The following is a 25,821-nucleotide window of genomic DNA, read 5'->3' as shown; positions in this document are numbered from 1 at the left end:
ATACAGTACTTTTCCCCACTTTTCCCCCATCCCCCACTAATGCATGCACGCACACACATTTTGCGCAGGCACATGCAGGCAATCAGGCATATGCGGGTATACCTACAGTATTGTACACTTGTACAGACAAGGATCACCTAAATGATCTATTTGGGATTTACTTATTACCTGTTATTTACATAATACTACAGTATGTGTGGACATTCTATATACTGCGTGAACACACACGCACACGCACACGCACACGCACACGCACACGCACACAGCTTGAGCTCAACCCTCAATGCACAGGCCAGCTGTTGATCTTTAAAATACAACTCGTTGAAGTCAGTCCTTGGCCTCCCTTACTCCCGTGGAAAACAGATTACCACGACCAACGCAGCATGGCTGCCAGTCAATAGTATGACTCACACACCTTCCTCCTCTACTCCTCCTCCTCTGCCTCCTGCCTCTCTCCTACCCCTCCCTGCTCCACCACCTCCCTCTACGACTCCCGCTACCATCACCCTTCCGTTCTCTCCTCCCGCTGGCTTGGTACCTGTTGTGCCCTCACTGCAGTCTGCACCCCAGTCAAGAGGACGCGAGGGTGGGGATTTACAAAGCCTTACTGAAGGTTACTGAAGCTGGATACTCAGCTGGGTGTCACTTGGAGCTTAGAGAACTGAGAGAACTGAGAGAACTGAGAGAGAGAGGGAGAGAGAGAGAGTGAGAGACTGAGACCAGTGTCTAGTGCAGTGGTTTTAAAAATGTTATTACCCAAGCCCCAATGCAGGGTGAAAGTGGTTCAAATATATATATTTTAGGGTATAGAATTTGCCTCTGTATTGCACAAAGTACTGAGAAAGTAAAAAAAAGAATGCATTGTTGTCACAAAATTCCAATAAGGCACACTTGGACCAGTGTGCCGCCTTCGGCACACCGTTTTAGGAACTGCTGTTCTAAAGGTGATTTTCAGCCATGCTAGCTGGCTGGCCACCCACGGTGAAATGTAGTTGGCCTCCATTCTGCTGACAGTGTATGAAATAACTCTGATCATGACTGGTGCAAAAGTGGAGGGGGGACTGAGACTGAACCTAGCCAATTACAATGTGACCGTCCCTCTGGGTTATGGGATCTACACAGTCGACGCGTCCGTCCGTGTTATGGCAACCATGTTGCTTAGAAACACAGCCGTCCCTTCGGTTTATGGGAGTGATGATATTGCTTGTAAACACAGCTCTCTGCAAGTTGCTTTGGTGACAAGCAAACATTAAGCAGCAAAATGCTACACCTTACAAATGAAATATTGTAAAATGGTCAACATTTTGGACACAAAGAACTAGCTGAAGGCACACAATCAATAAAAAAGTAAGTAAATGTGAATGGATTGGGATTCTTGCCATTGGCGAGCTACGCGGATGCAGAGTACAAGTATTTTAGCCTGGTATATCTGGCATGTTCCTGGGCCCAGTGGTGGAAGAAGTACTGACATTTTTTACTTAAGTAAAAGTATCAATACCACAATGTAGAAATATCTGTTACAACTACTGTAAGTAAAAGTTCAACATTTATTTGAGTAAAAGCACAAAAGTATTGGCATCAAAATATACTTAAAGTACCAAAAGTAAAAGTCATCATTACTCAGTATGTCATGTATAAAACTAGCAGATCGCTTTGCGACACATTGTGAGCTTGTACTGTAGATCGTCTATTCAAATAACTGTAGTAGAGTAGAAGTAAAAGCATTGAAAATTGGAAATACTCCAGTAAAGTATAAATACCTAAAAATTGTACTTAAGTACTAGTACGTGAGTACATGTACTTAGTTACTTTACACCACTGCCTGGGCCCGTGTCCAGCCCCTGTCCAGCTCTGGGCCCCCTGAATCCTTCAGCCCTTCCCCCCTTTACGGTGCCCATGCTTTGGTTTAACATTATCAAACTGCCAAATGTGAAATGTCAAAAGCCCAATTATTACTCAGCCCTCGGGTTCATCCTGCTACAGAGTTTTTGTCAAAATAAAAATCATATTAACCCCCCCCCCCAAAAAAAAAAAACATATCTTGACCCCCACTGGTGTTCCAATTAACACTGCTTTGCTCTCAACACTGCTTCAAATTTAATAGCCAGCAGAGGACAACCAAGGTCTGAACTCAAATAAACCTGTAAACATAAAGATTATAGCGCTCACATAAAAAAGCTGTGAGAGGGGTCGGTCAGTCTTTAAATCCAACTTCATTAGATTGCATTGTGGAAGTGCTAAAGTTGACAGTTTTACACACACCAACAAACGTGGCCAAACGCTCCTCTGATTGCGGGAAATAGTTTATTTTCCTCCTCTGCCTCACTGCTTTCTTCAGAAATCAAAGTCAGTATTCTCTCATTTTATTGTGTTCCTCTCTTTCCCCATCAAACTGGAACAGACTTGCGCGTACATCAGTACACCAGTGATTTTCAAAAAGTTTAATTTCAAGGACTCCCAGTTTGATATGCATATTAGGCCCCATTTTTTCATACGATCTTTATCTCAGGGACCACAATCTGCACTGTAAAATTTTCAGTGTCAATTTAACTCTTAAGACCGTGCAAATACCCTTAAGAGTTCAAATGGAACCAAATGTTTCCATTTGTTATGCTCTCAGAGTTACAGACCCATTGGAGTCCATTTGGTTCCTAACTATCAATCATTTAGCTGGGGACCCTCTGGCTGGAACCCCCTCAAGGAAACCTGGGGGGTCCCGGACCCCACGTTGAGAACCAATGGTGTATATGTCACAGGTAGATTGGCATTCCAGGTAGATTGGAACTGGAGCGCTTGTTTTTAGGCTCGGGGCGGGGCTGCGATGCGAGGACGACGACAACACAACATGAATATACATACTTACTGGCCTCAGTGGCGCACTTCGAAAATCATTGGACTCCCCATCCACTACCACTGGGAGTCTGGGTTTGACTCCCGCTCGGGACATTACTTTTTCAAACAACCGCGGACTATTTTTTTTCGCCGATAAAGTATAGTTTTGGACCATGACGGAGGCGCGCCGGCACAGGAGACCTTGAGGCCAAGGAGTCGCGCCCGAGCGCCTCCAGGCGCGAGTGCCCGCGACGACCGGCCGATGGTCTCCTAGTCGACTAAGCGCCGTCCGAGTTATGTACCGATAGGCACAGAATAGTAAATGATGTTGTGGGGACTGCGTTTGCCCCGCTATGGTTTGCCCCAACTGCCACTCACTGCACTAACATAGCCCGCCAGCCCCGCCTCCTCAGTCTCGCCCCCTTGTTCGCGGGTGTGCGCGCGCGCGCGTGCATGTGCGCATATGCGTGTGTGCGTGCTCGTTTGTGTGCGTGTGCATGCGTGCGTGTGTGGTGTGGGACTCATGTGTGGCTTGCATTGCCCTCTGGCGTTGGTTCTACAGAATTGCCTGGGGGGCGGACGGGCGGTGAAAACAAGCGCTTATTTTCCATTCTACCTGGAATGCTCTTATGCATTGTCCTATACATGCCATGCATACTTCATGTATTTAGCAGAGCATGCTTGTGCATACCACTCACATGCATGCACGTGCATTTGGATGGACATACTGTAGTGTACACACACACAAGTACCAGCTATACATAACTGGAAAGAGCCAAAGAGTGCCCAGCTTGGCCTCGCCTTATAGCCAAACTGGTACCATTTAAGTGTGAGAGTTGCAGGGCTTCGTTGACTCATTAAGAAACATGGTTTTGCACTATCCAGATGTGTTCAAGCATCCAGGCAATCTTGTGCCCACTTGGGTCACAGAAAGGCCCATATGAACTCTGTCAGATGTGTTCTTCTCAGCTGGTGGAAAGACGGGGGTAGAAAGCAAGTGAAGCAGAGTGTGATTCTAGCTCTGAGCAGTGGGAATATACTAGGACACATAGCATGCATGGAAGATGCTCGCGTGAGGAGTAGTTTGTCTCTTGGCACACTGGTGCCTGTTTCAAGACCATCTCAAGCTTTGATAAGAGCTCCACACATTACGGGACTCGCGATTGCTTCTAAGATCGTCTTGGGTAAACACGATCACAGAGTGAAGAATATTCCTGTGACTCCCAAGAAGCACTGTCCTGACATCACCCGTTCATAAACGTAATGTGAAATATTTGCCAAAGATTTAATGTGCATCGTCGCCTTTTGAATTCGACATAATGAGGTTTTCTGCGACAAGCCTTGAATTTGAAATGGTTCAGTGAGAGCTTGGAGAGAAAACAAAGTTCAGACGCAGCAAGCTAATGGCCTTCTCTTTGATTATCACACAAACAAAGAGGGGCTTCCTGACTGCATCCAGTTAAGAGGGATGCTATCAGGGCCATGCTGCTGAGGGAGGAAGTCCAATCACAACAACAGTCAGAGTAGCTGTGGGAGTAGATACTCTTCCCAACACTGTTCAATTATAGAGTTCAGCTTGGTAAATAATTCAGAAACACCTTATGCTTTGAAATCACTGCAGAGAATTGATCTTCAAGTTTTGATCTTGTTCCTCGAGACACATGCTGAGATTTTCAGACATTTAGAAAAAACTAAAACAAAACAAAACAAAAAAAACACAATTTCAGTGTGTTTGTAGCTGGATATGTCCCCACTCCCCAGACCTGACAGCAAGGCAAACAATTCTAAAGTTAATATTCTCATGCTCACACTATGTTTCTCCAAGGGGGTCATAGTCCAATAATTCGTTGTTACAAAAAGTGGGGCGTAAATGTGCAGCTATTAATGACAATGACAAGACCTTGAGGTAGAGTCTATTTCAGACAGATGGACCCACTACCCCAGAGATAATAAAACTGAACAAACACACAAGACCCAAGCACACTCACAAAGACACGTGCATGCGTGCAGGGCAGGCACACACACATACGTAGATCTGCATGCACACACAGGCTCAATCATTTCAACTGAGCAAAGCATTTATTAATGGTAAAGACGCCATGCAAACACCCGAGATACTGTAGAAGCAACGGCCATCATTCAAAGCTAATGGTCTGGAAAATGCTAAACTCATTCTGCTGTTTGAGAGTCCTCACAGCCTGTCAACTGTGTCATATCTTCTGGATGCACACAAAAAGTCTGAGACACCCAAATAGCACAGAACATTGTGTGTGTGTGTGTGTGTGTGTGTGTGTGTGTGTGTGTGTGTGTGTGTGTGTGTGTGTGTGTGTGTGTGTGTGTGTGTGTGTGTGTCCGCACTTACATACATGCACACAAAAATATCTGTATCTCAACATACCTTAGCAATAGGCTCTATGCATAGCAGCCAAATTGGAAAGAAACAGGGCTTCTTCCATATTTCCTTCACAGGTGTTACCAATGACACTATTGTTCTATTTTGTGTAGCACAGTGGTTCTCAAACGTTTTTATTTCAAGGACCCCCATAACTCTGAGAGTGTACAAATGGACGGCTCAATTTGGTTCCATTTGTATACGCTCAGAGTTACACACCCGTAAGGGCGTAAGGGGCCATTTGGTACTCCCTGGACCCCAATTTGAGACCCGCTGGTGTAGCAGAGTCTTTCCAGTGAGCCAACATGCATAATATCAGCACCCCGACTCTTGTTTGACCAGAATGGAACAGAGCCTTCATTAGTCTCATTGGTAACATCTGTGAAGGAATTAAGGAATAGGCCCAATTTCTTTCCAATATGGCTGCTGTGCCTAGAGCCTGCTTAACCATGAGCCCTAGCGTCCCATTCTGGGCACGTCATTAGGCGGACAATCTGACATTCTTCAAAAATAGACTATCTACAAGCTCACAATGAGTCGTAACGAGATGCCTTGTAGACGTGATGTTAAGGGAGGGGACCGAGTATGGATCCCTCAACAAAGTATAAGGGTTAACCCTCATAGCATATTCATCCCGTGGATGGACCAGGGGTAAAATGACACATTTAGGGTGCAAATTACAGGGCAGTTTAGCCCCCTAATTGAGACTTTATCCCGCCCACGATGGAAGTTCAAATAAAAGGTGAGATCTTTTTAATAAATATTCAAAAGTGCTTCCCCAGTCTTGTCTGAAGTAAAATTATAATACAATTTCAAAGAGTTTCTCGAAGTTGATAATTTGACAGCCTGAGCAACTCAAGCTTAACTCAAGCTCATTCATTTAGCACATTAATCATCAAGAGAGAATGTACTGTACTCTAGACAGGAAACCTTTCTTGTAATTTAAGTAAATAGAATTGTGTTAAATGCCTCATGGATTCATTTGCCACGGCAATTGATTTTTGTCGTTTATCCCAAGTGCTGTTGAATTGACGCTGTTGGGTGAAAATCGTGTTACTCCAGTTTTGGTGATTTCATGTTTTAAAGTCATTTCAAGGATTACATTCTCCTCTTTGAGAAAATCCTATGGGATAAAACATGACTGACTGACTTACAATTAGAGATTGCTGTAGCATTACGTATATTTAATTGAGTGAATTGTAGTTTACTATAATTGTATTTGTACTGTACTTAAATCCTTTATACTTTGTTGACCGAAGTCCCCCAGGGTCTATTCTAGGCACCCTACTTTCTTCCCTCTAGACAAATACTGCATCTTTGCCGAAAATAGCAGATCAACAAGCTTGCGATGCATTTTCAGCTTGTAGATCTTCTACTTTCACCCAATTTTCGCTTCACAATAGGGACGCTATAGGGTTCAAGTGGATGATGAAATAATGACCTCAGAAAATGTCAATGTATAAAATCAGTGGCTCTCAAAGTGGGCTCCGGGGACCCCCAGGAGCCCTTCAGGAGTTACGGGTCTGGAACCAAATGGGCTTTTGGTTCCATCTGTACACAGTCAGAGTTAAATTAACGCTGAGGAGTTTATCGTGCAGACTCATTCGGGTCCCAGAGATAAAACTCAAAACTCAAAAAGATCAAACAGGGGGGCCTTGAAATTAAAATGTTTAAGAACCACTGTTCTAAAAAAAATCACGCACTACATAGATCTACTGTAACTGTAACCAACCCACACCCCTCCCTCCTACCACCCCCCCCCCCCCCCACCCCCATGATCTCCGAATCAGAACGCCATCATTCCCAGTCTGTCGGTGACTGACAGCCAGGATCACTCTATACATCACTCAGAATGGCTCTCCACCCTCTTACCTCCCCAACCCAAATATGATTTATACCGCCATCGCCCACCAGTCAACCGTCCTCTGGCCGTCGCCATCACTCACGGTCACGCAGGCTCCCTCACAATTCACCATCATTACACTTAAAGAGATTCTCATAACACCGTAGACATAATTCACGCTAAATCGGCACCTTGCTGTCATGTGCATGTCTGCCATTATATTTCACTTGATGTTGTAGAGCCCATGAGGCTCCAGATTGTTGTGTGCAGGATTGGGAGGGTCTGCCAATCGCACACTGTAAAATCCAGAGTGTTGATTCACCCCTCAGTGTTGAATTAACACCCCGGATTTTGCTGTGCACCTCCCCATGCCTACACCCCGCACTGAGATCATTCTCCCAATTCTGGACATGCATATGTGCTCACGCACTCACGCACGCACGCACGCACATACACACCCTCAGATGCACCCTCAGATGCACCCTCAGACGCACGCACGCACACACACACACACACACACACACACACAGTCACACACACATACACACCCTCAGATGTCACTGTTCTATTTCCCATTCACTCTCCCTCTCTCTCTCCATCTCCCACGCTACTCTCTCTCTCCTTCGCCATGCGCTCTCGCTCTCTTTCTTATGTACATAATATAGATAATTATGCACACACAAACACACACACACACACACACACACACACACACACACACATTTGCAATAAAGCAAAAGAGTAGTTACGCACGCTGACAATCCTTTCGGAGGTCCCCCCCCTGGAGATGGTGGTCCCGTTCAGTCCCACCAGCGAGGGCAGGGTCTGGGACATCCAGTTGGTCACCATGGCCATGGTGCTGAGCACAGCCCCGATCTTCAGCATGGGAACGCTCATGATGTTGCCTGTCTCCCGGGCCCCACCGCACACGGCCCCCCTATACAGCCAGCCCTCCCTGTCTCTGCCCTGACTCGGCTCCGGTCAACCAGCACTCCGCTCTTGCCGATGCTGGGATGGGATCACACAGGGGGGGTGGGGAGGTGGGGGAACCAGGCACTCAGCCCCAGCCTCAGCCTCAGCCACAGCACACAGCAACAAGCACAGCTGCAGAGCACAGTGCACAGAGGCTCAGCACACCACTGGCTCACTCAATGTTCAGCCAGAGGAGCTGAACACAGCGAGAGGAGAGAAGCTCACATCCAACAGCATCACCCTGGAATCCTCCCTCTGCGAGGGACCGGCTCACACTCACCCCCTCCCTCTCTCTCTCTCTCTCTCTCTCTCTCTCTGTCTCTCTTTCTCTCTCTCCCTCTCCCCCCTCCCTCTCTCACTATCTCTCTCTCTCTCTGTCTCTCTTTTGCGCTCTCTATTCCTCAAGGAGCAGGGCTGCGCATTGGCTGACTCTCTCTCTCTCTCTGTCTCTCTCTGTCTCTCTCCCTCTGTCTCTCACTCACCCCCCCCCCCTGCCCCCCCCCTCCCTCTCTGTCTCATCCCCTCCCTATCAGCCTCTGCTCCTCTTTCCCGCCAGCCCGGTTCCACACGTGCCTGTTCTCTCCTCCTCTACTCTCATTTGTACGTTCCCTGTTGTAACACTTAGCTGCTCTTTCATGACTTTTCAGTGCAGTCTCGGTAGGGTTGGGGGGTAATCGGAGGAAAGACCATTACGACATAATCATCTGTGTTTCATGTTGAGTGACAAAACACATCGTGTCGACTCCGTCTCCATCACAGCAGCCTGCGTGCACACACGTACGCACACGCACACGCACACGCGCACACACACACACACACACACACACACACACACACACACACACACACACACACACACACACACACACACACACACACACACACACACACTTCAACAGTGGTATTATCCTGCTCATATAATCTGTGCCAGAGCAAGGGTGGATTGTTAGATGGATAAATGAAAGGACGGCTGAATGGAAGCATGATGGATGGAGGGATGGACGGACGGACGGACGGACGGACGGCTGGACGTACAGATGGATGGATGGCCAGGGGTGAACAAGGAGGTGGTGTGCACGACACGATATTAATGTGCAAGCAGATGAGATATTCCAGATGTTCCAGCCCACAGCTAGTAGTTCTTCAACATTACTGCTTCACAACACCTTCTCAATCAGCACATACAGTACAGTATGATGTGTGACAATTCAAACCCTGAGGAAGACTGTATTGTCGAAACGTTGGTTTCATTTCATTCTAATTAAACTTTCTGCATCGTGGCTAAGAGCTGTGCGGCCTCATCAATCCAACACCACCCGCTACGAAAATATGTCCTTGCCATGTCATCTTGCTATGTCAACCCCACACTGTCGCTCACTGTTCCTGATGTCCCTTTCTCAAACCTGTTCCCATTAAGAGATTTCCAGACTGTATTGTGTTACTAACATTAACCCTGCATGATGTCCCTATTTTGGGCTAATCTTCAAAAATAGCAGATCTACCAAGCTCACAGCGTGTGGCATCGCAATGCTTTGTGAGCTTGACGACCGGCTATTTTAGCTATTCGTCGTGTATATGGCTCAAGTGGTTAATGTGGATCAATAGACATGGGTGGTTACAGTGAAAATCTACTTATTTTCTTATCCTGGGTTGGCTTGCTACTGTGTACTTTTCTCACTGACAAGTTTGCAGGACTTTTATACAGGTTTATTAACATTTTTGGAGGTTAACAACATATGCTTTTGTCTTTCTTTTCCTGTTATAATTGAAATTCAGCGGTGCATGGAGGCTTCAGCACAGTCACAGCAGGCACGTCGGAGTCACATCTCAGATGTTCCATTTGCTCGAGCACCTATCGGTGTCATTTCACCTTGGGGACCATGGCTCCGTGTCACTTTGCAGCCTAAACAGCCATAATGATGACAAAATGGTCTGTGCTCAGACACAAAATGACCGGGCCATCTCTGCTCGCAGTCATGCCGGCTTCCTGGTCGGCTGAGTTATTCATTTTGTCAGTCACGGCTATATGCTTGCCTCCCCACTTCCCTCCCAGCCAGTCACATGGGGCGAGCGATATGGGCCTCGCCGTGTGGGCTGTGCCTCCATGCGATATGAGAGGAGACAGCTGCCTGAGCGCCATCCAAAACATGTCATCCCTCTTCAGGTCACCTGCAGGCTCTGCCATCAGCCTTGTTGCTGTAAAGGCTCTGCTTGTTGGTGAAGTGAGACTGCCCTCATGTGGCGACTGACGGAACTACAATAGTGGGCATAGGCGCTATGCGAGAGCTTGGGCCAGCCATAGCTGAGTGGCTGAGTGGTTAGTGAGGCCACCTGGGAAGCCAGAGACCTTAATCGTCTCAGGTTTGATCCCAGGCCAGGCCAGCAAATTGCTGGCAGCAAAGTGTCAATGTGTGTCCCTGAGCAAGACTCATAAACCCAAATTGCTCCCCGAGAGCTGTAGAATGGTGCTCACTGCTCCATAGTTGTTATAGGATAGGATGGGTAAATGTAGAGGTCAAATTTCACGTGTGTGCAAATATAAAGGGGCAAAAAAAGATTATAGGGACTATTCTATTCTATTCTTACTGGTGACAGGTGTTGGTCACTTCGCTTGTTAGACTTCACTAACAAATTAGACGTTCTACTGTAGTACAAAAATGTAGGAAAAGAAAGCACGCACCCACGCACGCACGCACGCACGCACGCACGCACGCACGCACACACACATACACACATGCAAGCACACACACATTGTAATCTCTCAAGAAAGATTTTTTAAAGGATCTACACCATGAATTTAAAAAAATCACACCCAGTGTGAAGTGGGCGGTGTGGTCATCACAGTGATGGAAGCTCACTTTAGTGCATAGTCCTATTAATAGGTTATTAATGTCATCATGTGTCTCGCTAGCCAATCACACTGTTGAATAGAGTCAGCCAATAGTCAGCCAATCACAGTACAGCTAGGGGTGTACTAATGCTAGGGGTGTACTAATTATGAGCCAATCACAGTACAGCGAAGGGTGCACTAATGAGGTGTCCCAACCCCACTTATAAGGGCGGCTACACCGCCCAAAAATAATAATAATATTTAATATCATATTGTTTATGTCCCTCAAACGTTTTTCAAAAGGTTTGAGCCTAAATCAAGCCTCAGATATACTCATTCCAACTAACTTCTCTCTGGCTTATAAAGCACTTTCACCTGCAATACCACATTGTCCTGTTTGGCACGGGGCGCTATTGAGCCAGTTTGTATGCATGTTATCTCCTGGTTCTGTGTGGAAAAAGTAAAAAAATAAATAAGGACAAAATAATAATAAAAAATGTGCTCCTCGGAGCACAAGTCTCCGCCAGCAGACCTGTGCTATCGTTTTTTGTCATTTAGGGATTCTTTGTCTTAGCTTTGGCCTTCTGCGCCTTTGCTTCTTCATCAGGTTTCAGACGATTACTGCTTCTTCAGTTTGCGTAATGGGAGTTAGTTGCATTGTGTGATCTCAGCTGTGATCTCTGTTCGTACTGGATAGTACTATTCCTGTCTAAGCTATTTATATATTTATATTACATGAAACTTGACCAATGTTAGGTGTTCTCAGAGGGACACACACACGCACGGACGGGTGATTTGTACTGGAAGGTACTGTTCCAATCAAGACTGATTGATCCTGTCTTACCTGTAAAGCAGGATAAAACAAAACATTTTAGCCATTAGAGTAAATGAAAAAAAGCCTTTATTCCTACTTGGCTAATTATGTAAAATAAATTACCTGTTTTGATTATGTGTTCATCAGGGTAAAATTGGGAACAATAATCAAGCAAAAAATATAGTATAAATAGTATAAACGTGGCTTGGGGTGTCAACAATAATGGATCACAATGTAGGTGTTGATTATTGTTGGTACCAGCCAAGGCGTCTATCCCCTCGACAAGGCGCTAGATAGACCCTGGGAGATGGATTGCTGAGTCAGAGTGCCAAACCTTAACCTATCCTCAGCTCTCAGTACTTACAGTACCAAATGTCTTACTAATATTTACCCAAGCTATGCTACTCATATGCGTTGTTGTTGTTGGTGCCCAGTACTGGAAGGTACTGTTCCAATCAAGACTGATTGATCCTGTCTTACCTCACTTCAAAAAACATTGATTTTTGAAGTGACACACCTATTTATAGGATTTTATTTCGTCATGCGTCCCTCTAGCCAATCAAAAGCATTGGTGTCAACATATTGTCACGTGGAGCTTGACCAATGTTAGCTTGGCTAGGGGGGGGACACACAGCGGGACGAAGCGAAAACATACTCTCTGCCTCCGGCGGAGACAATAATAAAGAAAAACGGGAGGGATTATACCCTGACATGACGTCACGTCAGGGTGCAAATCAGTTTGGCCTGTTTTGAGACCAATTTACAGAAAACCCCAGATTTGCTGTGAAAGCCTGAGTGTTCAAACTGGGGTATTTTTGGGGATAGAAGAGAGGTAGGGGAGACCAAAAACACACAAAAAAGAAGAAAAAGTTCAAATTCATGGTGTAGTCCCTTTAAAAATCATTTCTTTAACTAAAGGGTTCCCAGATTGCACACATTGATTGCAGGGTTCTGACCCTGGTAAGGACAAAAAAACACAGCAGCAGGAAGTAAACCCAGTGTTAATAAGGATAAATTGAAATTATAATGTGAAATGATATACGTCATCTCATTATCAGACAAATAGGCTGAAAATCATCTAAAAATTAATGGTTCCCTCATGAATCCAGAAATTCCAGGAAGATTTGTCACAGTGAGTGAGTGTACAGTAGGCTAAGTGATGATCAACCCTGAAATGGAGCTCAGAATGCAGTGGATATTAAATCCACAGGGTGGCAGTAGAGATTCAAACTTTGACACAAGTGCTTCTTTTCAGAGATGAGAGCATAGTGGGTGATTCTTCACTCAGAGCTAAACAAGGGACTGGAGAATACTAAAACTTTAACCATTTCTTTTTACTTGTTCCTACCTACGTAATGGCTCCACTCTGTACAGTTACTGTCCTCAATTTACCTGTTAAATAATCAATTATTGGTGACATTGCACACACACACACACACACACACACACACACACACACACACACACACACACACACACACACACACACACACACACACACACACACACACACACACACACACACACACATGCAAGGAGTAGGGGTGGGATGCACTCATCTATTGCTTGGTTTCAGTGGTTCTCAAATTGATGTGTATTTGGCCCACAGACCCAAAGGACCCCTGGGGGTCCCCGCTTTGAGAACCACTGGTTTATAGACTAGTTGTGCTCTGCGCTGCGATCTTGTAGATCTTCAATTTTCGCTGCGCAACACCGGCGGCAGCCAGGTATAAATCAGGCGTAACAACAACAGTGCACCATGAAATGACATATTAGCGATGTAATTAACTAGTAATAGAGTCGCAAATCACCAAGTTTCAGTGTGATGCCATAGACAATACGTTGTGATTATATTATTGGGATGTCTAGATATGGATGTGATGGGTTCATACTGAAGCTCAAAGAATGCAAACTGCATGCATTAGAGTCTGGTGGGACACACAGTGTTATTAAATATTAGCTGATGAGAAATTTTACCTGTATTCATGTAAACATTTCTGATTCATTTCCACACCTAAATCATTTCCCTTTTAAAGATGGTCCTGTACCTGATTCTCTCCCTGTCTCCCTCTGCTGTGTCATAATTATGTCCAATTCCCTGCCCCCCCCCCCCCCCACACTCTCTATGAATTATTTTTTTTTCTCCAACACCTCTTCTCTCCCTGCCACCCCCCCCCCCCCCCCCGCCCTCAGGCAAGGAGGAGAGATGGCATCATATCCTATATTGCTCTTACCCTACGTACATCTTCATATCAGCTATTTCTATCTTGAGCTTACTCAATAAGTTATGAGAATAAATTCTCATTAGCTGTCTTATCATCTCAGACTCAGACTCAGACACAAGACACATACCTACGCTTACAGCACAGAGATGCACACGTTAAGCTTAAACGGTGTTGAGTTTTTTAAATAAACATCTGAGCAGCAAAAAAGAAAAGGAAGAAAAATCCATTATGCTCCTATTAGCCTAAGGGGGGTTTCTCTATAAAGGGCATTTTTAATCAGCGCAAACGGTGGAAATGCCCACCAACTGCAGGGAAGAAAAAAAAAGGCAGCTATTGTGCACAGTGCACATGCGCCCATGGATGGCAGCAGAGTGCTACAGAGCCCCGGGCTATTAGCGACTGGCTCTGGGTGATATAGATAACAGTGTTGGGGAAGCAGCAGGCCCAGCACCGAGCACCCAGCACCCACCCTCAAGCCTAATCTATTTTTATACGTCGTCGTGCTGTGAGCTTGTAGATCGGCTATTTTCTGCAGTCTCACAGAGCTTAATCACACGGCCAGCTACCGACTGGCCCCTGTTGCTGCTGCTGCTTAGAACTCGTCTGGTAAAACAAATCCTGTCCGATGTGGTTCAGAGCCGTCAAGCCGGAGACGGTCAGACACGAGACAGGCTGTGAAAAACGCTCCGGGCCTCTCGTTCTAAGAATGCCGGCCAGGACGCCCTGAGTCATAATTAATTAATCGGATGACAGGCGTTGGAGGACCACCAACCTCTTAATGTATCAACATCAAAATGAGTCCAAATTAAAGCCATAATTTATGACTCCGTAGTACGGCGGTGTCGCTTGTCGAAAATAACTGATCCTCAAGGTTGAGAATCTGTTCTTTTTGTCAAGCAACAGTGTCGTGTGATGGAGTATAGCCTAAATTAAGCTTAAATGTGACCTCATTACTATAGCAACTGTTTAAGTGGCATAAATAGGCTATACCCCAGGGTCCGGGGAGGATACACGATAGTATGTTTTCAACGTGCAGCGTTTGATCCATTAACTGCTCCTGTGAGCATTAGAGAACTCCTCCTCTGGGATATCATGCTGTGACAGTAGAAGAGATGCAGACCACAAAAGGACCACACACACACACACACACACACACACACACACACACACACACACACACACCCATCGACCCCTGCATGCACACAGAACAGACACCACATCACACTGAACCGAACATGTTCAATAATGCAAGCAGTGAGCATTCAGTCATTCACCACAAATGCAGTGGGACCTTTGTCCCACTCAGACCACAGAGGGCATTGACGGCATACAGTATGAGATATGACGTGATATGAAATGACAAGACATGATATATGTGTCTTGCATGCAGACCGTACTTGGGGGGTGTTATCCTTGCACGTTTAGCTTGCATCAGCACTGTTTTGTAAGGCGTGTCTGCAGACTAGGGACTCAAATCTGCTAAAGGTAACAGTAGGAACAGTAGTGTTAACTTTTGAATTTGTGGTATATGTGTGTGTCAGACCCATGTGTCTGTGTATGTGGGTGCGCGAGTGCATGCGTCCATGGATGCGTGTGTATCTGTTTATTCGTGTACAGTAGCATAGCACGATCTGTCTGTGTCTGTGTGTGCTTGCATGAGCAGTCCCATCGCTCCGCTGAGCTGTAAACCATGTACTTGCATCCTGAGATGGTAGTTAGTGTGAAAGAGCTGGCTGCGCTGTGACATGCACATAATATGGCAATTACTATCCATCATGTTTAGAGGCAAACTAAAGCCCAATTTAAACTTCATCATCCAGCGCTGTCATCTGCAGAAAATAGCCAATAAACAAGCTCACAACACGTAGTAATGCGACGCGTTGTGAACTTATAGATCTGCAATTTTTGCCCATCGTACGACAGACTATAAGTCAGGCTTAAGAAATGAAAGAAAGATCTTGGCTACAGCTCATGTATAGCAGCTAGTGCTTAACAGCAGTGATACTGGGTGTTAACCCACAGCAGTTCCATTAGAAAACAATGGGGAATCCATAGTTCCAGCAGCAATGTGTGAGAGAGAAAATCAATACAGTAAATCTGTCTGTCTCACTGTATTGACTTTAAAACACCTATAGTAGCCTGCTGTGCGACCCTCCACTGTCTTTGTTACAATCCCATCCAGTCAACTCAGGCTGTCGACCAGGCTGGGCCGTATTCATAAAACATTACACAACCGTACTGCAGAGGGAACAAGAAACCTCTTAAAGCTACACTGAATTTTGTATGACCATGATGTGACCGATCCCAGTATTCTCATTCTTGGACACTTTGTGGAAATGGCGCCAGGATATTCATTCGGGTCTTATTCAAAGCAGGACTGATTGCCTAGGATTTGACTGGTTGTCCCTTGATTACAGTGCCACTAGCCTCTGCACCCAGGCTTTGACCACCGAGGGCTTGGTATTTGCCAGGGCTGTTCAGAGGGGCATCAATCTGAATATCAGATCAGCTCAATCAGGGACTAGTGGCATGCTAGTGTTAGCCTTGATCAAAGCCATAGAAAAGAAATGCACGTGGCAATCAGCTGCCATGCATTCTGCAGAACAGAAGGAGTCTACCTAGTGTTCAGCACATATCCCATGCCAATGATACCAGCTGAACAAGCCTTTCTCACTGCCAGTTTCTGCTTGCAGTGACAAATGTCCCTGCATGAATTCACCATGCTCTCACACGCATACACACACTCCCACACCAGCGATTACTATGATCACCTCCTGGCTCCATGACCTAATTACAACACAAAGCACTCCCCTCTTTGATTCCGTGCAATAGAAAACCGGTGCCACATTCCTGACCCTTTCTCCCATCCAGCTAATCAAGCATTCACTCTGTTGCACAGGGAAAGCTATTCCTGTAAATGGACTAATTACTGACAGAAAATTGGGGATGGCCTTGTCACTAACCCAGAATAATTTGTTTTTTGTTTCGTTTTTTTCCCTTTCAAAGGCAAAATAGCAACTTGTCGTTGTCTGAGAGCAGGCAGCCTCATACCGCTTAAACAGAGAGTAAGGGCCCATTTGGTTACAATTGTACATTCTCAGAGTTACAAATGAACGCTGAGGGTTTTACTGTGTACAGTATTTTGGCCTGCCAGTGTCTATAGAGCTCCGTTAGATACCTGGATGTTGTGATTGCCGCTGAGTGCATAATTCAATCAGCCTCTTCACAGCGGCGTTTGAGCAGAGTGCCCTGCACTTGTCTCATTAACGTACTGGCGGGACTTTCCTTTGTTTCATTAAGCGCGTTCTCATCTATAGGCCTATTTGAGGAAGAGCGGAGAGTTGTCTGCGGAAGCACTGCACCATGTCAGATGTCTGGGGGGGGGGTCCACTGGCAGGCAGGCATTGGACAAAGTGTCTGAGGCTAGCTCATTCTCTCTCTGTCTGAGTCAATGTTTACATACGGCATCCAGTCACAGAGCGAAAGGTATGAGAGTGATTAGCTAATCACTGTGGGACACGACGCCAGGAAGATCATAAACCAAAGATTAAGACAGGAGCGAGGAGAGAGGAGTGACAAAGAGCTTGTAAAGGAGAGATGCCGGATGGTGAGATGAGAGCGAGACAGAGGATGGGTGATGTATTTGAAGCTCCCTGAAGTGATGAATTTACCTCTACTCTGTTTTCTGCCACGTCTGCAAGAGCGTAACTAACAAGAGAAGTGGCGAGATTCTGCCAATTAGCCACTCTCAGGTTGACTAAGATTACAGCTCTTGATTAAAGGTGAGTAAAAGTCATTGAATCTCAAAGTGAGGTCCGGCGACCCCCCAAGTCCGCAGCAAAGTTTGTTTTAAAATAATTTATTTATGGAAATGACAAAAACGATGGAGCTTGCACAAAAAAATATTTCACCCACTGTTTTACACCTGTAAACCTGCCGAGCAGAAGTGATGATTGACAGGCAAAATCCCTCAACAGCGACACCCGCAGGCAAAGATTTCTTATTTCATTGCAGTTGAAAAGGCTTTAGAAATGTGAAAGAAAAACACCTGCAATGGATAACTGGAGTGGAATTTTCAGTTAAAACTTTTTATATACATTTATTTGTATAATTGTATTTGGGGAAAATAAAACACTGTTAAAACCTGCCCAACTGGCGTGCCTTGCCATCCTTTGGAAATGTCTGGGTGAACTAAAGAGTACTAAGGGTTACACTCTACCCTCACCAGAGACAAGGGTGTGACATTGTACTTCTGTGTGAACTTTTGACTCTTTGTGCACTGGACAATAGGCGTTCAACACTGCATGTGGTCAGTGGCAGTGTAATTAGTGCCCTCCCCATTAACTGTCAGTTAATGTTTTTTTTTGCCTATTTTTTTTCACTTCACGTAGATCTACGCGATTGGCACGTGGCGGCTTTAAAGCGGTTCGCGTAGATCTACGTGATTGGCAGTAAATGGTTTCTTAAGAAGTAATGGACACTGGCCAAAACGTCATCTGGGGAGTGGGGACACAGGTCCAAAACCTTGAGTAGTGTGTCAGGTTTAGCTCCTTGCGTTCTTTGATAGCAAGGTGGGTCCAAAATGAAGCAAGCTCGTCTTCTTTAACTATGGCACCAAAAACACTGCCAGAGACAGAGAGGTTTTTACCATTTCAGTTGCATCAGCACGGGTAGTTGTTAAGAATACACTTGCAGATGTCATGAAACCATAGGAGTCTTTTTTTGTAACCTGGTATTCAACTCACTAAGTTGACAGTCAACTATCTGGTTTAAAATGATGCCAGATAGTGATGCCAGATCATGTTTAGTACTTTTTTTTGTTTAAATAGATCTAACGCTTAATTATAAACTCAATGTCATTAGAGGTCGGCTTTGGCTGATACGTTGCCCAAATATGGAGATGACTGGTGTCATAGTAGTGATGTCATACAGTACATGAGTGATGTCATAGACTGGTCACATGGTTGTCATGGCTACCAGTTCCCACCTGATGTTGTGTGGGAGTTCAGACTGCTCCAGACCGTACTGAATAACTGCTAGCTTACATAGTGTCTTAAGACTAGGACTTAAGTCTAGGATGTACAGATCATCAAGGGTGTGTAGACTCTGTGTTTGTATCCTCCAAAGAGGATGATAAGATCTCCCATCATGCAACAGCACATGCCATACATTGGACACGGTCCTTTCCCCTTGGGCTCAACCTTCTTCCAGGAGAAGGTCTCTGGACTGAATCTCCACATATCACTGAAGGTCTGGTCCCTGTTGGTGCCACCATATATGTACAGCTCTCCAGTGTAGGTAAAGGCTGTATGACTCACGCGTCTTTCTGGAAGAAGCTGTGCAGAAGGTGTGTTCAGCCAGCAGTTGGTCTCTGTGTCAAACACTCTGATTGTGTTGTGGTAGTCCTTCTGGTCCCCCCCATAGCCCCCAAATACAAACATCTTTGTCCCGATGATGGTGGCAGAGTGACCTGATGAACCAGGTGGTGGCGTTCCTCTGGTGTTAATTAAAGACCAGACCATTGTGCTGGTGTCCAACTTGTAGATGTCATTAGTCTGGTTGTATCCTCCATAGATAAACATGACCTTCTCCAACACACAGGCTGAGTGGTAGAACCTCTCCACTGGAACAGTCCCAGAAACCCTGGGTTTCAACCATCTGTGGGCGTCGACATCAAATGCATAAAGCACGTTGTAGAACTCCCCTCCCTGGCATCCTCCCCAGATATAGACTGTATCTTCTATCAGCACAGTTGAGTGGCTGTAGCGCGAGGGAACCTCAAGGTGACGTTCTCCTCTTGCAGGTGTCAGTGGGGTCAACTTCCTCCAGCATAAAGACACCATGTTGAAGACATGGACATCCATCTGATCCATGGTGTTGCAGGTCTCTCCATCTAAGCCTCCAAAGGAATAAAGGTTGTTCCTCACTGCTACAGCAGCATGATCGGCTCGCTTTGGTCCTCCTGCTTTGGAAACGGCCCAACGAGACATTACCCTGTCTGTCTGTCTGTCTGTCTGTCTGTCTGTCTGTCTGTCTGTCTGTCTGTCTGTCTGTCTGTCTGTCTGTCTGTCTGTATTTGTGTCTGTATTTGTGTGTGTCTGTCTGTCTGTCTGTATTTGTGTCTGTCTCTTTGTTTGTATTTGTGTCTGTCTCAATCTCTTGACGTCAACAGTCATTGTGAACACAGAGCATCATCTTATATCTTCTGGTGTGAAATCACATGCAACACAAACTGTTGTCATGCATGCCTTAACAACGCCAATTTGTGCAGCTGTTCTCATCTGCACTTTTAACTATCTTTAAAACCATGTTCATTCACACTCACTGGAAATTGTTGGTATATGACAGTTTTGAGTCATTTTTGAACCAGAGCCAATCTTGTATGTCACAGAGAAGAACTCTAAGAATCTAAGAGATCTTCTCTTTGCAGCCATGTGCTTCCTGGTACAGTTCAGTTGGTAGAACACTTCTCTATCGTTTCTGTCAGGTGGAAACCTTATATGTCCAAAACTATTACTTTTCATGATTCAAATTCAAAAACAGCAAAACAACAGCTTATCTACAAGATCAAAACGAGTCGCTTCACGCCTTTTTATTACGCCTCTGGATATACGATAATACAAGATTATCTCAGGTTCAGTGATAAACATTCACATGATCTTGTAGATCATGTGATCATGTAGATGGAATTGAGGGGGCGGTGACGTTTTGGGGCGAGCGTTCTTGCAACAGCAGCAGCACGGGAGGCGCGACACGCTAAACTTTGAATTGGGATTATAGTAAATCATCGCTACCATAAAAGATGCCACCCAAGAAGAACCTTACAACGGAGGATGGTGAGTCGATTAAGGAGTCAATTGAATTCTTATCGGCCGAGATTTCTGAAATGAAACGGCAGCAGAAAACCATCCTGGACCTGGTGGTTGAGGTGAAACAACTGAATCTGCAGAATGCTGAGAAGGACCAGAAACTCCAATATCTGGAGAACAGAGTTGCAGATCTGGAACAATACACCAGAATTAATGATGTTATTGTCACAGGGCTCCAAATAAAACCCAGGTCGTATGCCAAGGCGGCTACCGAGAACAACGGGAATGAGCCAAACGAACTGGATGCAATCTCTGTGGAGCAACAGGTAGCTGCATTCCTTGAAACCAGAGGGATCGAGTTGGATTGCAACGACATTGAGGCCTGCCACACTCTCCCATGGAGAAATGACAAGGACAAAACATCAACCGTCATCATGAGGTTTGTCAATCGAAAACGCAAAACTGCACTGATGAAACAGGGAAGGAAACTGAAGGGATCAAATGTCTACCTCAATGAACATCTCACCAAACGCAACGCTGACATCGCCAGGAAAGCACGCTTCATGAGGAAAGATAAGAAAATCCAATCTACATGGACCACCAACTGCAAAGTTTTCATCAAACTCAACGGAGCACCGGAGGAGGCCAAAGTATTGTGTATACGAAGCATCGAGGAACTGGACAAACACCAGTGAGCAACATGGTTGGGCCTGTAAGGTAAATCCACACCGCTATGTGACTAAACAAACATTCAACCATGACACACACCGAAATAACTCATTCATCTACTTCAGGAGACAGTACACAACGCAAATGATTATGGATTATGATACTCTGGAACTGAAATCATGTGAATACACGGATCATAATTTACTGGACATAGAAAATGATATAGACCCGGACAATAATTTATTTTCCAACATCAATGACAATCGCTACTATTACACACATGACCAGTATAACCAGTCCATCAAGGCTGATGGAAAATTATCAATAATCCATTTCAATAGCAGAAGCATGTATGCTAACTTTAAAAAAATCAAGAAATACTTAAATCGGTTTACGCATCCATTCAATATAATTACCATATCTGAGACTTGGATCAACCTTGACAATGGAGTGGATTTGGAGCTGGCTGGATATGAATTTAACTATATAAACAGAAACAATAAGGGTGGCGGAGGAGTAGCTGTGTAGGTGGATAGTAATTTGAACTACAAGGTAGTAGAAAACATGACAACTGTGATTGATAACTTAGTTGAATGTTTAACAATTGAAATCTCTATGGAAAATAGTAAAAATGTATTAATTAGTATATATATATATATATATATATATATATATATATATAGAGCACCAGACACTAGTATGGAGGTTTTTAAGGACTGGATAGAAGAGATGTATACATTAAATAATCAAAAAGTACTTTTTGTCTGTGGGGATACCAATATTGATCTTTTGAAATCAAACAATCATAGAATGACTGAGGAATTTATTAATACCATGTATAGTATGAGTTTACCCAAACATTACCAGACCCAGCAGAATTACATCCCATAGTGCTACATTAATAGATAATATATTCACTAATGATATAGATAGTAAAACGATGAGCGGATTATTGATTAATGATATCAGTGATCACCTACCTGTTTTTACTGTCTATGACTGTAATTGCAAGACAAATCTGATAGACTGAAAACTACAATTCAGAAGAGTAAGGACAGAGGAAGCCATTAATGCACTTAAGCAGGATTTATTAACACAGGATTGGGAGTCTTTATATACAGAACATGATATTGATTGTGCATATAATAAATTCTTAAGGATATTCAAAATATTATTTGATAAACATTGTCCATTAAAACAATATAGTAGAAAACATAATTATACAGACCAACCTTGGATCCGGCGACCCCCCACGTCCGCAGCAAAGTTTGTTTTAAAATAATTTCTTTATGGAAATGACAAAAACGATGGAGCTTGCACGAAAAATGATTTCACCCACTGTTTTACACCTGTAAACCTATGATGTGACAATAAAGTTGATTCTGATTCTGAGAAAACAGCCGTTTAAAGGGACTACACCATGAATTTTAACTTGTCCTTCTTTTTTGTGTGTTTTTGGTCTCCCCTACCTCTCTTCTATCCCCAAAAATACCCCAGTTTGAACACTCAGGCTTTCACAGCATATCTGGGGTTTTCTGTTTTTTTTTTTGTTTGTTTTTCACACAGAACCAGGAGATAACATGCATACAAACTGGCTCAATAGCGCCCCGTGCCAAACAGGACAATGTGGTATTGCAGGTGAAAGTGCTTTATAAGCCAGAGAGAAGTTAGTTGGAATGAGTTTATCTGAGGCTTGATTTAGGCTCAAACCTTTTGAAAAACATTTGAGGGACATAAACAATATGATATTAAATATTAAATATATTTTTTTAAATCATGGTGTAGATCCTTTAACACTTATTTTAAACTAATATCATGTCACTATGAAATCTATGAAAAAAAAAGAATGTACAACACAATTGTATACAGTAGTGGGGGTCCCTGCTTCATCTGTCACTCAGCTAAGGGGCTCTTGGCTTGAATTTGTAAACAAACAAACAAAAATCCTTTAATTTACACAACACTGACAGATAGTGCTGTCAAACTAATCTATGAAGCCATCAAAGCTGCACTTTCTGTAAAAGAGAAACCAGTGGAACACTTCCAAGCTAGTCTCAAATCTCAACGGTCAACAGACATTGATGAGACAATCAGCTATTGGGAGTTAGCTTTGAAAGCCTCTCATCAAGTTGCATTGGAAAGCTTTCTCAAAAAGCTAAGACAAGTTGAATATGGAACAAATATTCATACAACATGTAGAGAGGGTCACTGCTTCGTCTCCTTCTCACTTAAGGGGTCCTTGGACTGATTTTTTTTTTTAAACATAGAAAAGGTACTTCTGTGGCCTACTGGCAGTGTGCACAAGAAATCTCGCTGGGGAAACCGACACATAGACAAACACACACCGACACCTCCTGCAGAGCAACACATGGTCAATGGCAAAAACGGTGAAAAGCAGCTGTCGGTTACTCTGTATACCTTTTTGACATGAAGTGCCATGTTTTATTAATTTTAGTCAGTGTGCGATGTCAACATTAAGTTTAATTATAACACCGTCCACAAACAAACAAAATATTTACCCATTTGCATAACCTTTATACTTTATTTTGTTTTTTTCCTAAATTTTTATCCCACGATTTTTTAACCCTATTTTTTACACCCAGTGCCAATTGTCTATGTAATCCTAGGCACTACCTTCCCTCTGCCAACCTAGGGAGGCCAGGGCCGAGCTCATGCCTCCTTCAATGCATGAGAGCCAACTGACCTTGTCACCTGACAGGGGAGAGTTTCCCTGGTTGGACGTAGCGCGTGGAAGGAACACGTTATTCCAACCAGTTCCTTTCCCCTCCATCAGGCGCCCCGGCTGGCCAGGGGGAGGCAGTATAGTGACCAGGATTACTGCATGTTTTTGTGAGGGTACCTAGGAGACACGGGGAGAACATGCAAACTCCACACAGAAAGGCCCTTTCGCCAACCCCACCTAGGGTATGGGCACTGATGACGCGGAGGAGAGAACACGCCCACAGCGTCCCCTGCGGGAATCGAACCCAGGACCTTCTAGCTGTGAGGCGACAGCACTACCGACTGTGCCACCGTGCCCCCATATAACCTTTATTCTTCTTTAGAAACATTTTCTTTCACTGATCAGGATGTAGTGACCATTAGACTTTTGGGGGCAATAACCCCACCTATCTCCCAGACTCCCTCTCCAGTCAGAGTTCAGAGTTTTAGAATAATCTTAAATAAAAATCCTCTCTCTCACACTTATGCCATTGTGCCAGTGATCACCCTCCCCTGTGCCAATGTTGGCACCCGTGCCTAAGGTTGCCTATACCCTGCTGTATGTGCTGTGATAACTACGACACAAAGCCCTGTGTCCCAGTCCTTTTGCCAGAACTCATGCAGAGCCCTCCCTTCCCCTTCTGTGTCTACAGGTCATTAGTATCCAGGGTAAGCTGTAGCGTTTAATTAGAGCGACATTATTATTACCACACGCACGCGGGCATATCGTGCGGCTGAGAGAATTCCCCAAACAGCTCCTAACTTAACTGAATATTATATTTATAATCATATGGAGTTGTGGGCAATGGGTAGCAGAAGCTTGAAGATGAGCAAATTAGCTTTGTGTTCGCGTTGTGTTTTTGTGGAATCCTTCCACACCCATGGAAGGACTGAGAAGGATTGTTAGTACGAATAAACACCCTGGCGTAAGACCACGCTCCATTGTGACTCCCCCCCCAACACTCTGCCAATGATTCCAGCCATATAATCTGCAACTTCTTGGCCGTATTTTCACAACAAGAAGCCGCTGATCCATTCAGTGATTACACAAACAAATGGGGAGTGGGGGGGGGGGGGGAAGAAAATCAACAAACTGGAGAAAATGAGTATGTGGGAGCAGAAATGAGAGGGTTGTATATTGAATCTAATAACATGGTAATATTCTGCTGAGTTAGCCAAGTGTGAGATGAGAGTGTCCAGGGTGGGGGGTGTCTAGGGGGACAGCAGGAAGAGGAGTCTGTAATAGTCCTATTGTTCAGTACTTCAGTAATGCTGTAGGGCGTTGGTTTGGATTACTAGACTTGTTATTTAAAACCCTGTATGTATTTAGTTGACCAGGATCCCAAAGGGCTCTTCACTAGTTTTTGTCAAAAATAGCTGATAGCTCACCACGTCCCACAACACATCTTGAGCTTAAAGATCTTCTTCTTTTTTTTTACACATGTTTGCCCCCAGAATAGTGATGCTAGAGTTCCTGTGGTAAAATGGCATGTGAAACTTTCCCAACGAGCAGCAACTAGCAGCTATAGAATGAACAACCTGATGACATATTCTTGTCTTTGTTATGTACAGGATATGTACGTACATACATACATACATACATACATACATACATACATACATACATACATACATTACAGTAACAAAGTACATATACTAGTAAATGTTTTGAATATCTGGACTTGAGTTAAGTCCACTTTTCCCTTGAGGAAGG

The 25,821-nt window shown here is 44.4% G+C and overlaps 1 protein-coding gene across 2 annotated transcripts in view; it reads right to left on the bottom strand.

Moving 5' to 3' along the window:
- The window catches only part of olfm2a (olfactomedin 2a), an 80,948-nt gene that overhangs the window by 33,944 nt on the left and 21,183 nt on the right, over positions 1-25,821 (bottom strand). The window contains exon 1 of one of the 2 annotated variants that reach the window (XM_080446598.1): positions 7,821-8,003. The exons of the other annotated variant lie outside the window; for it this stretch is intronic. Within the exon in view, the coding sequence (XP_080302724.1) occupies positions 7,821-7,964 (144 nt within the window). The 5' untranslated portion in view covers positions 7,965-8,003. Of the gene's footprint in view, positions 1-7,820; positions 8,004-25,821 lie in introns of those variants that run through there. 2 annotated transcript variants of the gene reach the window in all.

Source organism: Gymnoscopelus braueri, assembly GCF_963280865.1.
Source record: "Gymnoscopelus braueri genome assembly, chromosome: 13".
In the NCBI taxonomy this organism is placed as follows: Eukaryota; Metazoa; Chordata; class Actinopteri; order Myctophiformes; family Myctophidae; genus Gymnoscopelus; species Gymnoscopelus braueri.
This window is presented reverse-complemented; position numbering and strand designations above follow the sequence as displayed.